General features: G+C 38.6%; 1 protein-coding gene across 10 annotated transcripts in view; it reads right to left on the bottom strand.

Moving 5' to 3' along the window:
- Nucleotides 1–13,576, bottom strand: part of MYCBP2 (MYC binding protein 2) — a 175,667-nt gene that overhangs the window by 147,885 nt on the left and 14,206 nt on the right. For all 10 annotated transcript variants that reach the window (XM_064713139.1, XM_064713077.1, XM_064713113.1 and 7 more), the window contains exon 2: nt 4,376–4,451. In XM_064713139.1, the coding sequence (XP_064569209.1) occupies nt 4,376–4,451 (76 nt within the window). The remainder of the gene's footprint in view (nt 1–4,375; nt 4,452–13,576) is intronic.

Below are 13,576 nucleotides of genomic sequence, written 5' to 3'. Positions count from 1 at the left end.
TAGCTTCTATACTAGCTTTCCCCCCAAAGCATCCGGTTTCTTGCAAAATGAAATTGCTACCACTGTCAAAAAGAAGAGAGCTTACAGACTGGAAAACAGAATTATGCTGTTTGATTCAGTAGTTTTCATATGAGCTGTAATGTCACAGACATATTTTCTGAAAAATCCTTTGCTAGGATTTTTTCTCCTGAGAAGCTGAGAGGTCTCACAAATGAAATGTAAACAATAATTATCTGCTGCTGTGGAAGGCAACAGGAATGCAATGCATCTTTGATTGGCCTAACGTGGATTGTTTCTACTTGATGACCAATCACAGTCCAGCTGTCTTGGACTCTCTGGTCAGTCACAAGATTTTATTATCATTCCTTTCTATTCCTTGTTAGCCTTCTGATGAAATCCTTTCTTCTATTGTTTTAGTATATTTTTAATATATAATTTTCTTTTAATATAATATATATAATAAAATATTAAATCAGCCTTCTGAAACATGGAGTCAAGATTCTCATCTCTTCCCTCATCCTGGGACCCCTGTGAACACCACCACACTGTAACACAGTAGCACGTTCTGAGTCTTCATCTTTGCTGTTTGACTTTGTGCCACCAAAAATTAAACGTGCACCTTATCAAATGAAGATATATGGTGAAACATACATTGTAAAACTTAAATATCCATCATTGGTGAAGACAGTTTTAATACGAGAAGATTTTATTTTTTGTGTGTTACTTTTTATTTTCTGAAAGGTAAGACTCTTATGATGGAGAGATCAAAGTGCAGATGCTCACACCCTGATGCCTGGCTTGTCCTTGTAAACATATACTCCCTGCTAACTGGAAGAATGAATTATGTAGGAGAAGGTAAACAGCACAGGTTTGGTTCAAAAGATAAGAGCAACCTACTCCTAATTGCTCTTCTCAGTTAGCATTTTGTAATGTTCCTGTACACTCAAGGACAGCAGTGCAAAAAACCAAAACCCTCTGGTCTCCTTTGCACATCTCACACATAAAGAAATTGTTTTCCCTAAAGATGAAACCTATACATAGCTTATTTTCTAACCTATTTGTTTTCTTCCTCTTGAATCAGATGACTGTGGCAATGGCTTATTCTTAAATATGATGGAAATAGACTATAATTTAAGAGAGGAAAGTTAATCTGCTGTTAAAGATGGGTCAGGTTATAATAACCATCTGATCTAATCCATGTGTAACACTGAGAAGAGAAGCTCACCCAATACTTTTTTAGACAGTCAAAAGATCTCTTAGAAAGGGATGCCCTCTTGAGGTTGAAAGACCAAATACAAAAGCCACTGAAAACAACGCCAAATTATTTGAGAACCTATGTGTCTTTTTAATAAGACAATATTCATCCTGGTCGATGTGTTTTATACATCTATTGATTAGCTTACAATGAATTTGTCTGGTACATGAATCTTCCCCTTAAAGTTTTATTACTCCAATTTGTAGAAAGCCAAAAAAGTCATAGCTTAAAACCTGTGCATAAACTAAACAGGTAGACACCAATCATTTCCAGTACAAGCTATGTTTGGTGGACTCCAATTTTTCAGTATTCTTCAAATAACATTATGAAAACAGAATATGAGGAACTGTGGTTGTCTGTGTAAGTCTCTCTCAATCCAAGGGTCCTAAGCAGCACTTGCATGAATTAACAGCAAAGGGGGAAAATATCCAGGGTGTCTCAAGGGGGAAGGGGAGGTTAGCAGCAATATTCATAGAGTTGGAAAAAGTTACATGGCCTTACAATTTTCTGGCAATATTCTTTGCCAAAAGACATAAAAAGTGGGGAGGAGGCAGGTAGGGACTGGAATCCAAGGTGCTACACCCATGTCTAACAATCAGATATTTGTTTTCTATTTAAAAGTCACTTATGTCAGCAGTGAATTTCTAAAGCCAAAATAGACTGCACCACATAGAAAACTTTTGTACCTCCATTTAAAAAATAGATACTAAACCACAAACCAAAAAATGAGCAATAGTTCAAAGACTAGTGATCATAGCATGACCCACCTTAGAAACAGAATAAGGCTCAAACTACTGAGCTATTTAAACACCAATTAGTTTTACACCTAAAATGTTCTAACATTTAATGCTTAAATGGTGGAAATAATTTTCTTCCAGTTGATCAACAATTGCTTCACTTTTAAATTTCTCTCCTCTTCCATTACTCAATCATTTTTACTAAGCAGGGGATATAAATAACAAAATTTTGGGTTACTTCATCTTACTCCTCCTTTAAGGCCCTCTCTGCCTCTATTAAATATATTAAGAGAATGCTTCCATCTCTGTTCAGACTAAAAGACTGTTTCTTCAAAAAATAAACCAATGCACACAAACTCTACTGCTCAGAAGTCCAGCAGTGAAAGACTTTTCAACCGCTCTATTTTAAAGATTCCAAATGGAAGCTCACATTTTCCTGACAACAGACACAACCATTTTCAGACATTCCGGTGCAAAAATAATCACTGTGCTGATTCTGCCATGGTAAGCATTGGGGTGCATTGAAAAGTACACAACAAAACAAAACCAAAAAAACCCTCCAACAAAAAAAAAAAAAAAAACCTACAAAAAAAAAAATAAACAAAATCACCCAACCCTGTCAGTTTCATAACCTCAAGATATGAAGCTGGTTTTATCCTTCCCTTCTCTGCTACGTTTTTCAGGAAATACACAATTTTTGCTAACATGCTGAAATAAGCTGGAGTGCTCTTCTATACCCAAGTTACGCAGAATGAAGACCAATGTTCTAATGGTCAATCCCTGGTCAGTCTCAGACGCTATCTAGATAATAGCGTCAGTAAAAGATGATGACACAAAAAAAATGACACAAAAACCCATTATGACTTTCAAAGATGCAAATCTCAATGCTTTAAGTAGAAGTTGGCCTAAACCCAAGAAAAATCTTGAGAACAACCTTCCATAGGGATGAGGTGAGGAGATTATCAGTTAGTGCCATATCCATAACTACTCACACGAACTAGCCTTTAGTATGTTCACACTGTCTTGGCCAAGGATCCTGCCACTCCATCTACCTAACACAACCAAATTTAAGAACTACATTTGACTTCTAAGCTTGTCAACAGCCATTCTGTATTTAGCTTTCTACTTGGCAGTAAATCTAGGGTCCCACCAACCAGATAGACAAGGGTCCCTTTATAGTGTAACAATGACCAAAGCCAAAGAGTTATCTTATTTTAAAAGCACAAGTTTCTGTCACCAGACAGAACACACAAACTAACTATATTTCTTCGAATCTCTAACTTGGTTGTCTTTGTTGACAGTGGGTTGATAAAGTCATGGAGGACAGAGCTAAAACTTCTTATAGCAACTGAAGAAAGGACTGAGAAATTCAGTTAGGACCACAAACATTTTACTGTACAGTGCTGAGAACAGAAATGAAGATAAGCTCTTTCTATACCATAGTTGGAAGCTGCACTACTTGAGATAAGCAGAATAATCTGGTAAGTCTCCAAAAAGTCAATACCAAATGAATAGATAGAGGGTTTGCTTCACCCTTCCAAAGCCATCTGTCTTGAGATACAGTAACTACATGAGGTTTGGCAAACAGGGATAAGGTGGCCAAGTGGTTCTACAGTGCATTTGTATTATAAGGGCATTCAGCTCACTAGAAAGTGTTTTCACCGGATATTTCAGTGGTTCTGTCCTTCAGAACCATTCCAAAACTGAGTTTTCTCTTTACTGATTACAAGCCTTCACACCCCCATGAAAATCATTCCAAGACTGTAGCTTAAACAGATAAATAATAGCTCTCTAATAGAGAAAGAATGCAGCACAGCAGTATTTTAAAATAGCACTGCTTCTGCATAAATTTATACCCTCTAAAGAATAAAGATGTAAACATTTTTATTAAGTTCATTGTATGGTTCCCATGCATTTAAAGTGATTGGAGGCAGGGGTTATATGGGGAGAAAACAGGAATAGAATCACTTAGTTATCATTTATTACGTTTCCATTATGGAGGAATTTTCAGAGGTAACTTTGGAGTCCAAAGAATGCTCCCTTTCTCCTTCAGCCAACATGGCAAACTCTTTGCAGCACTAGTCTCTGTCTCCTAGATGCAGATCTCAAAATTTACCTCTAAGACCAACATGTTTAGCTACACTTGGAGAACTAAAAACAGTGTTCACATTATTTCCTGTTGAACATTAGCACCAAAAACAGTTGAATAAGGTTAACATTGGTATCACAGTGATGTAAGACAGAGTAACAGAAAATACTGGTCCACTATTAACTCCTCTAAACAAACACATTGTTAGTCATATTTAGGTGTTCTTGCATTTCTCTCAACTGAAGTTAATGTCATTTTTGAGTCAGGACTATGTCAAGTTAGTTACAGGCTTACCTTGTTGCGTGTTTTTACTTTCAATTTAGTCTTCTGTTTTCTTTTCAACTTTTTCTTGCTAAAAAGTTTCTTACTTCTGAAAAAGAGAAAAAAAGCAATGAGAACAAAAAAAATAAACTCCCTTCTGTACCTCTTGGTAATAAGCAGAGAGGGGAAAAAACATCAGAAGCGCTCTATATTTTTTTCTCATAGACAAAGGGAATAATCACAGGTAGAATTTCAGAGTATGAATCACAGTACAAGCACCTAAAATTGTGCTTTCCTAATGTTCCACTGAATTATGGGCCTTTACTCTCATCAATTTAAGCAGAACACATGCTAGGAGAGAAACAAGTCCCTGAGCTTTCTATTGGCTTGCCCTATTGTTTCTATTACAAGTTCTTCAGTGCCACAGCAATGCTAGAAGCCAGAATTATTGACAATTCTCAGTAAAACAATCTGCTAGTACAGAACATTGCTTTGTAAAGTCTTTATCATACAAAGATTCAAGCCTTCCAAGACAAAAAGTAAACTTCAAAAATGTATCATTTAGCAGAAGATTCAGCTGATGGAAGAAACTGCAGTTTCTTTACCTTTTGTTTGGACTTTTTCCATCCTCACTTTATAGACTTAATGTTCATCCCTTTACATTACAGCTAAGACACTTCTCTAAGCTCATTTAATGCTCTCCTGCCCACACTTCATTCCTACCACATTCTTTTTCTCCTCCATTTTATTATCCAGGAAAAATAAAAAAGACATCATACAAGAAAGACACCATATGCACACATGCCTGTTCTGTTACCATCACTGAGATTATTCTGAAATGCATGTTTTTTAACCTACTATTTTTTCAGATTATTAATTCTACAAAAATAAGAAAAAAGTCATACATTACCTATGCAGCACACAGCTCACCTTACACAGGACTTCAAGCAAAAGCTACTAATATTCCTCTGTACAACAAACTTTACTCAAATAACTTACAGTTCAGATTAGTTGAAAAATAAAAAACTATTAGATCTGAATATCCCAGGCAGTGAGAAGTTCAGTAACAGACTGAGAATCAGAAGAATCTTAATACTTTATTCAAACAACTTTGTTCTAAATAAAAATGCTGAGGTTCTAAAAGCATAGTGGTTACTGTCCTGTACAACATTCAGACTGCAAGAATATAGAAGCCTCATGGTCCAGCAGTTAAAGGCTAGAAAAACTAAAGCCTGACCAACAGCCAGCTGTGAGAATACAAGCTCAAACAAAGAATTCCTGCAGAGTATGCCAAGAAAGCTGCCTCCTAGAGAATTCACCACTTTTCCCCTCTTGACCTGTATTAAGAGGAAGGTATGTTCCTCAAGACACTACCTGCAGAAACAAACCAGCTCACCACTTTGCTTATAAGGAACAAACATCATTATCCTGGAGTTAAAAGAACTAGTTCAGTGCGCAGTAATTCCCTCACCACCCTCAAAAAGTTAAAGTTTACAAAGAGAATGGAGATGACTGCTCAAGGTTCCCCCAACAGTAAAGTTTCAATAGGTAACAGTATACAAGCTATTCAAGAAGCAAGGAAAAAACAAACTTCATATAACCTTTACTGCTCAAATTTCAGCAACTGAACTCCACAGCCTCACTATTTAGTTTTTCTTTAATTAGACATGTTTCCTTATTATAATTTAATGTAGTTAATAATTCTTATTCTGCTGTCAAACATGAAGAACAGTGCAGCCCTTTCCACTCTGTAGCCACTCAATCATCTGCTCTGAACCTAATGACCTTTTATGAAACTTGCACCCTAACTTTCAGTTGAAAAGTCCTGATGAAAGTATCTTCTGGGCTCTCTCAGTCCATACCACACATAAATCATGTTGACCAAAGCTGAAAACAATACTAGTTGTTTGCTGTTAGGAAAACAATACTTGTTGTTTGCTGTTGTCTCTCAGTCCATACTGCACATAAACCACGTTGACCAAAGCTGAAAACAATACTTTCTGTTTGCTGTTCGGAAGAGGAAGAAGAAATGTCTCATAGGCCTCCAAGGTCACATTTAAACTGCATTCCAGGTATTATTTGGCAGCTCCACAGCAATATGGCAGAGCAGACCTATTTAACCCAGGCCAGCATGAAAACATTTCCCTGCAAACCTCAAAACTGAGCTTCCAATACTCTTTTTGTACCTGTGCTAATAATTATGCCTTTTAAACACAGTATGATTTGGACTTCACACAGACAACTTGATACGCATAGCTTTTTTCTTTTTGTTTTAAAAGACACTAATTCAAGTTGCCAAGACATTTCAAATTTAATCCTTCCTGCCAAAATCCCTGAAAACTCTACAAATTTGTTACAGTCTGCAAACATTAAAAACACTTTTTCATCTTGTAAATATTTCACTGGACCAATCCCTGTAATTTTTGCAAGTATTTCTTCATGTTTGCGCATACATCTGAAAAACCCCCAAATTAAGCCTTTTCCCTCCCCCCAAGACTGGGCTCATTTCCATAGTAACAAAACCTCTGCCATTTGGCAGATTACCTTCATTTGTCATGACACCTACACAATGTTTTTTCCAATTAGCAAACAGGAAAGATCAGCAACGGGTTTACTGATGGTGCTAAGATCTCCCTCATTCATACAACAACCATTAAAGATGCTGCAAACAGCAGCACAGTCTGACTGCTCCATTGTGGCAATCTTTATCTTCAGCAAGTTTTGAGTTTGAATAATTTTACATGGAAACAGTTTGGGATAGAAATGCCATAGTAAGAATCCACAATTATGTCCCCGTATTTTCTAAAATTGAAACCTCAAGGAGTTGGGAAGTATACTTTCTTCCACTTCCAAACAAACCTCCAAAACAAGTAAGAAATTAATTAATAAAAAATACCTCATCACACTAATTTTATATAGCTCTGAGCAACCTACAATAACTATGCATAACACTAATGTATTCACAATGTATCTGCACGTAACAAAGATACATATGATGGTTCACCATTCTACTGTTATATACCATAACACTAAGATGGTTTTAATATTCAGAAAAAAGACACTAAAACAATATACCAAAACACTGAGATGTTTTAATATTCAGAAAAACATGGGTAAATATATTCATGAAAAACAATGTTAAGCAGATTATGAGTAATTTCCTGTTGGAAACCATATGTTAATTATAACCACAACTCCTCTACTACCTGAAGATTAACAAGATCTGATACGGCTCAGTTGGATTTTTAGCTACATTATTAATCATATTGGTGGTTAACAACTGTAAGCTGCTGCTAGCTGTCATTTGAAAAGGTCTTGGTATTCTGTGCTGACAATCTGCTTCCGTTGGCAAAAGGTCCTTAGCCTTCAACTTCTAACTCAGTTGTTGATACCATTTAGCTCACAGAAAACAAACACTCATTTTCAGGAAATCTGAGGCAGGCTTTCTGCAAACTGCTTCAAAACTTTGTAACACTGGAGACCAAATTTTGAACTGGACCACAAGCAAGTGCAAGTCAAATGAGCACAGAACGTAAAGACACCTTGACAAAAAATTACTTGTAGCAAATGGACACAAAGAAAGAGTGAACGGTGCTATTATAGCCTTTACAGAAAAATCTGTTGAGAATAAAATAAATATCAAAAATCTTCAACCTTGGAATATGAAATAATTGCCTCAAATCAAAGGCAGAAATAAAAAAGGGAGGGGAAAGGGGAAGGTGGGTAATAACCAGTTGCTTGACAATTTAAAATAGGTGAAACGGCTGTTTAAATGACATGATTGCAATTCTAATCAGGCTTGTAGCACCTGTAGCAGGAGGAGTTTAGTTTATTTGCAGCATAGTTTAGTTTATAAAGCAGCATGCTTTAGTTTATTTGTTCTAGACCACAAGTAGCAACAGCTAGTACTTGGACTATCTGATGCATTATTAGGAGAACATTGTTCAGTGTCTCAACACCATCGCTCTTACTGTTTAAAAGAGATGAAGAAATGCAAACAGAGCATCTTCCCTCAAGGTGCAACTGCCTTGAACTGTAATTGATAAGCTTAAATTTGAGAGGGAAGCTTTACATGAAGAGTGTGTTCTCCTCCCCTCAATGCTGTTACTGAATTACTCAACATGGACTAACATTATGTTGGTGTTACACCTCCACAAGATCTTCTAGACTGTATGTTATACAAAGTGCATGTATAATGAGTGGAAAAAATATTATTCTGTCTCTGCTGCTGAGGCAGGAAAGGAACAACAAAAGCCTTATTTAAGCGCTGTCTGACCTAAAACCTTTGCTCCTGAAACATGGTACCAAAGACTATAGTAGCTAGTACAGTATTAGACACAGTTCTGCTGTTGAATCTTGAGTACACTTTTGAAAAATTTGTGAATTTAGTAAACCACATGCTAACACATGCTCAATTTTTTAAGACTTCCAAGTGACTTTAACTCAGTGCATTTGTCTAAACTCGCTTGCTCTAGTTCAAGGGCACCCATCTTTGGGAGGAAGTATACTGTTGATAGGATAGGTCTGGCCAAGAGTTGCTGCGTTCAGACAAACGACAAATACATTCTGTTACTCTGTTTCCACAAGTGCTAACTCAACACTCATCTTTAGCTTAAAGATTCAAGGGCTTGTGGAAATTTGCTTATCATGCAGCAGCCACTCAGTAAACATTGAAAATGAAACAGTCAGGTTTGTGGTATCAAACAATTATTTTGTTTCCTCCATGAGATGAACTACTGCTGCTGGTGATCAACTTGGTTAGACAAGATGCAAGAAGCATTTTGCTTCTGAACAGCCCAAAGTGAAATTCCAAGCTTAGATTCTCAAGGAGACCACAACAACAAGCTATGATCACTCATCATGTAGTGATGAGTGATACACTTATCATGTAGCCATTATCAAGTTTGAGGGTGTTTCATCACAGCATCAATTTACTGGATGCAGTGGCAGTGCAGGTGAAGTTCAGGAACTTGAATAGAAGGAAGCAAGACAAAAGCAGCATCACAACCCTAAACTTCCTAAGAACAGACCTCACCAGTCAAGAACAGCCTGTTGTTCATCAGTCATTTTTGATGAATCCACAGGATACAGTTCTCTGGAGAGAAAAGAGTGCAGAAGAGCTCTCCAATGCAGACTCAAGTTATACACACAACTTGCAACACTATCTGGAATACCACCGCAAGCTCTGGGTGCTCCCGAACAAGAAACTCTTGTTTACTAGAGGGAGTCTGAGAAAGGCCACTAAGATGCTTAAAGAGCTGGAGGTTCTGTTGTATGAAGAGAGACCAAGCAAGCAGAGATTGTTTAGCTTTGAAAAGAGAAAACCTGGGAGGGTGGGGGTGGAATAGCCTCCATGTGAATACCTCCACCTCCATCTGATGGGGGAGAGCAAAGATGATGGAAACATATTCTTCTAAGCAATATCCACTCACAAGAAACAATGGAGGGCAAAAAATTAATACAGGAAGTTCCAAGTACACCTAAGAACTGTACAAATGGTCAAAGATTGGAACAGGTTGCCCTGAGAGGTTACACATTCTCCTTCCTTGAAGATATTGAAAATACAATTGGACAATGTTCAGAGCAACCTGCTACAGTTGATCCTATTTTGAGTACTCGATATTCTCCAGAAGCCCCTTCTCATTTCAACTACTTTGTGACCTTCACCATTTGCTTATAAAACAAAGTAAAATTTGACTGTACAATAAACATGCTTCTGCATTGTGGAAAGAGTGTATTTTTCCTCTTTCTGAGTTTTGCATTTCTCCTGGTGTCATGCCATGTTTCTGATAATGCTTCCAAGTAGAGACATACTGAGCTTTTCATCTGTTCACCATCTGGATCAGCAAACAGACATCAAAATAAGGCACAGGAGGAACTTCTATGGGAATTAGTCAGCATAATCAAACCTCCAATAGTACACAAAGCTAACAAGAGAATGAGGGATGAAAACTACCTTATCACACTTAAAATATATGCCCACATTAAGACAATCCAGTCACTTGAATTAATCCACACTTTGTTGGAGACAACCAACACCCAGAGGTCCACTAAGAAAGGCATGACAGAGAACATGCTTATAGGCAACCATCAGGAGCTTCTCTGTGCAGATGAACCAACATAGGCACTGTACAGGACCTTCACAAGACTTTTTTTAAAAAAGCTTGTGCACATGGCATGTCACCTGGAAAACAAAAACTAATTTGTCAAATGAAAGGCACTCTAGAATCAGTAAAAAGAGTGTCTGGAAAGAACTCCAAAAGGTCAGCATTTCCATTTCCTGGTCTATCACAGAAGACCAAGGGTCCTGGTCAATGACAGGCTGATTGTGTGTCAGCAGTGCCCTGGCAGCCAGGAGGGCCAACCCTGTCCTGGGGTGCATCAGGCGCAGCATCACCAGCCAGGCAAGGGAGAAGACTGTCCTGCCCTGCCCTAGGGTGGCCTCACTTCAAGTGCTGGGGGCAGTTTTGGGCACCACAATGTAAAGACATTAAGCTGTCAGCATCCAAAGGAGGGCCAGGACCATGGTGAAGGGTCTGGAGGGGAAGCTGCATGAGGAGCAGCTGAGGTCACAGTTCAGCCTGGAGGAGACTGAGGGGAGACCTCACTGCAGTTACAACTTCCTCATGAGAGGGCAGGTACACATCTCTTTACTCTGGAGACCAGGAGAGGACTTGAGGAAATGGCATGAAGCTGAAAGTATGGCTCATCCAAAAGGGTGGCTGAGCTCTGGAACAGGCTCCCCAGGGAAGTGGTCACAGCACCAAGCCTGACAGTTCAAGGAGTGTTTGGCCAATCCTCTCTGGCACATGGTGTGACTTGGGGATGGTCCCGTGCAGGGCCAGGAAGTGGACATGGATCCCTGAGGGTCCCTTCCAACCCAGCATATTCTATGATTTGAGTTAAATTCCACTGCATTCCCAACATCTCTTTTCCCTGGAGAGATATTAAACACTGCCAATGATCACACTCCCACCATGTTCCATGAAATCCTACTAAGAGAACTCTTTCTGAGGTACTTTTAAAATTGTCTTTATGGCAATTAAATGCTATTTTTCATATCTTCATACAGAAAAATGAGTTTTATTTTTCTCTTTTTCCACAATTTGCTTGATTTTTTTTGCAAGTCTGAGGAAAAACGTGTCTTCTGACAATTAAGCAGTCTCAGTTCAGCCTAAGTCATAACTCATTTACATCATTACCATCTAATTTCACTATTCTCTCATAGTAACCAGTCCTTTTCCAGAAAGGAGTGGGGGGGAAAAATGCTGTAATGCTGAAATACAAAGACAAGGTCAAGAATTACTTCAGGTTTCTTGCAGAAAAGAATCTCTCACAATTTTAAATAAAATTCTGAAACATTCCAGCAGTAGCATGGCTACTTCTGAATCACAATCACTTTCTAATTTTACAGAATGTGTAGAATCTCTCATGAGGTACCTTTTATTCATTGCTGGTTTTACATTTTTATTTACTGGCTTGGTAATGGGACTTTCTGAAGCTAGACATTTACAATCTTAACTATATCTTCTACAGTTTTGCATCCTCTATTAACTTTTTCACCTACAATCTCAGTTCCAGCTCTGAAATTGTCAGAGAGACATTATACAGTTCAGGACCTAGGACAGATCCAGATGCAGAGCAACAGCAACTACCTGTTTTCACAGGCTTCCCCCTCAACAGCCATTCCATAGCATCTCTCCAGGGTGGGCTCCTGTGTAGCTTTAAATCTACTTTACAATTGTTCTACCTAGAACAGAGACAGCCAAGTCATCAGGCTGAAGGCAACACACCTAAAAGTTCTAGCTGAGGAAGGAAACAGTCTAGACAATGATACAAGAGGAGCAACAGATGTTGCTTTTCTTACTTGTACCTGCTTGAAAATCATAGAAACATAAAATGCCTGATAGGCCCCAATTAAGTCACTCCAAAGCTTTCCCTTTTGCAGGCTGAACAATCCCAGTTCTCTCAGCACTTCCTCATAGGAGAGGTGCTCCATCTCTCTAAACATCTTGGGGGCCCTCCCTTGGACTCCAGCAAGTCCATACCCTTACTGTAACAGGGACTTAGCTGAATCATGCCCAGCCTCTCACCCACCAGCATCCCCAAATCCTTCTTTGTGGGGGGCTGCTCCCTCTGCTCCTGTTCATCCCCCAGTCTGTGTTAATAACAAGGGCTGCCCCAGCCCAGGTGAAGCACTTTGCACTTGGCCTTAATAAACCTTCTGAGATTCTTGTGGGCCCAAGGGAATGCTTCTAGGTGCAGGCCCGGGGCTGGAGTAAGAGCTCTGATATACCCATGCATCATCTCATCAATCATCTCGCTATAACAAGATACACCAGACCTGCAACAGACTTTCCTGTTGTACAGAAAACCAGAAGGTATTCTTCTGATGAAATACAACAATGTGCATTTTTAAGGGTTTTTTCCCTTCTCTTCTGTAAACAAGTCATCTATCCGACACTTGATCACACAAAGAACAATACTGTTATGAAAAGCAACTTAAAAGCAACCACAGCCTCTGCTGGACTTCCTTATTTCCTAAGCCATTTACTCCATTCTCTGAATTGTTCCAAAACAGTTATTAAATTTGTAATTGAGCTTCAAGGCAACTTAATAGCAAACACAGAGAACTACAGCTAATAAATATCAGTTCACTTGTCAGCAAGAAACTTAGTTACGACACACATCTCATTGCCATAGAAGTTCAACTATAAGAAAGGGAATACTAAGGAAAAAATGGTTATCAAGTCTGCTCAGATGATCTGAGGAGATCTCAAAATTGTGGGACCATCTTTAAAGGACATCCCGACTTGCTGTCAACAACTGAGAAGCATCTGGCAAACAGCCAAAGGGAACAAAGAAAAGAAGTTGTTCAAGAGAAGTTTGGCACATACAAGCAACTGCTCACATGAAGGAGTTGACATTGACCAGGAACAGAACAAAGCAAGTGGGCAGAGCTTCAGTGGCCTGCCCTCCAGACAGAGAAGAGGTTTTATGACCAGAAAACTGAGTATCAATAAAACTACATAGAGGCTGCGTGTTGGCAAGGAGATGAAGAGATACCATGTGACAAAATGCAACCAACAAACCTTGCTGTAAAACATACTGGAGTTACTGCTTGCACACCCTCTATTTTGGTACCTCTGCACATGTACATAAGATTCAGTGTTCAGCAGTCTTATTCCTATAAACTGGATGGTTACTGTTTTTTGAAAGTAGCTACTTGTTTTA

This window comes from Zonotrichia leucophrys, chromosome 1, assembly GCF_028769735.1.
Source record: "Zonotrichia leucophrys gambelii isolate GWCS_2022_RI chromosome 1, RI_Zleu_2.0, whole genome shotgun sequence".
Taxonomy (NCBI): domain Eukaryota; kingdom Metazoa; phylum Chordata; class Aves; order Passeriformes; family Passerellidae; genus Zonotrichia; species Zonotrichia leucophrys.
The sequence above is the reverse complement of the archived record's forward strand: the minus strand, read 5'-3'. Positions and strand labels throughout refer to the sequence as shown.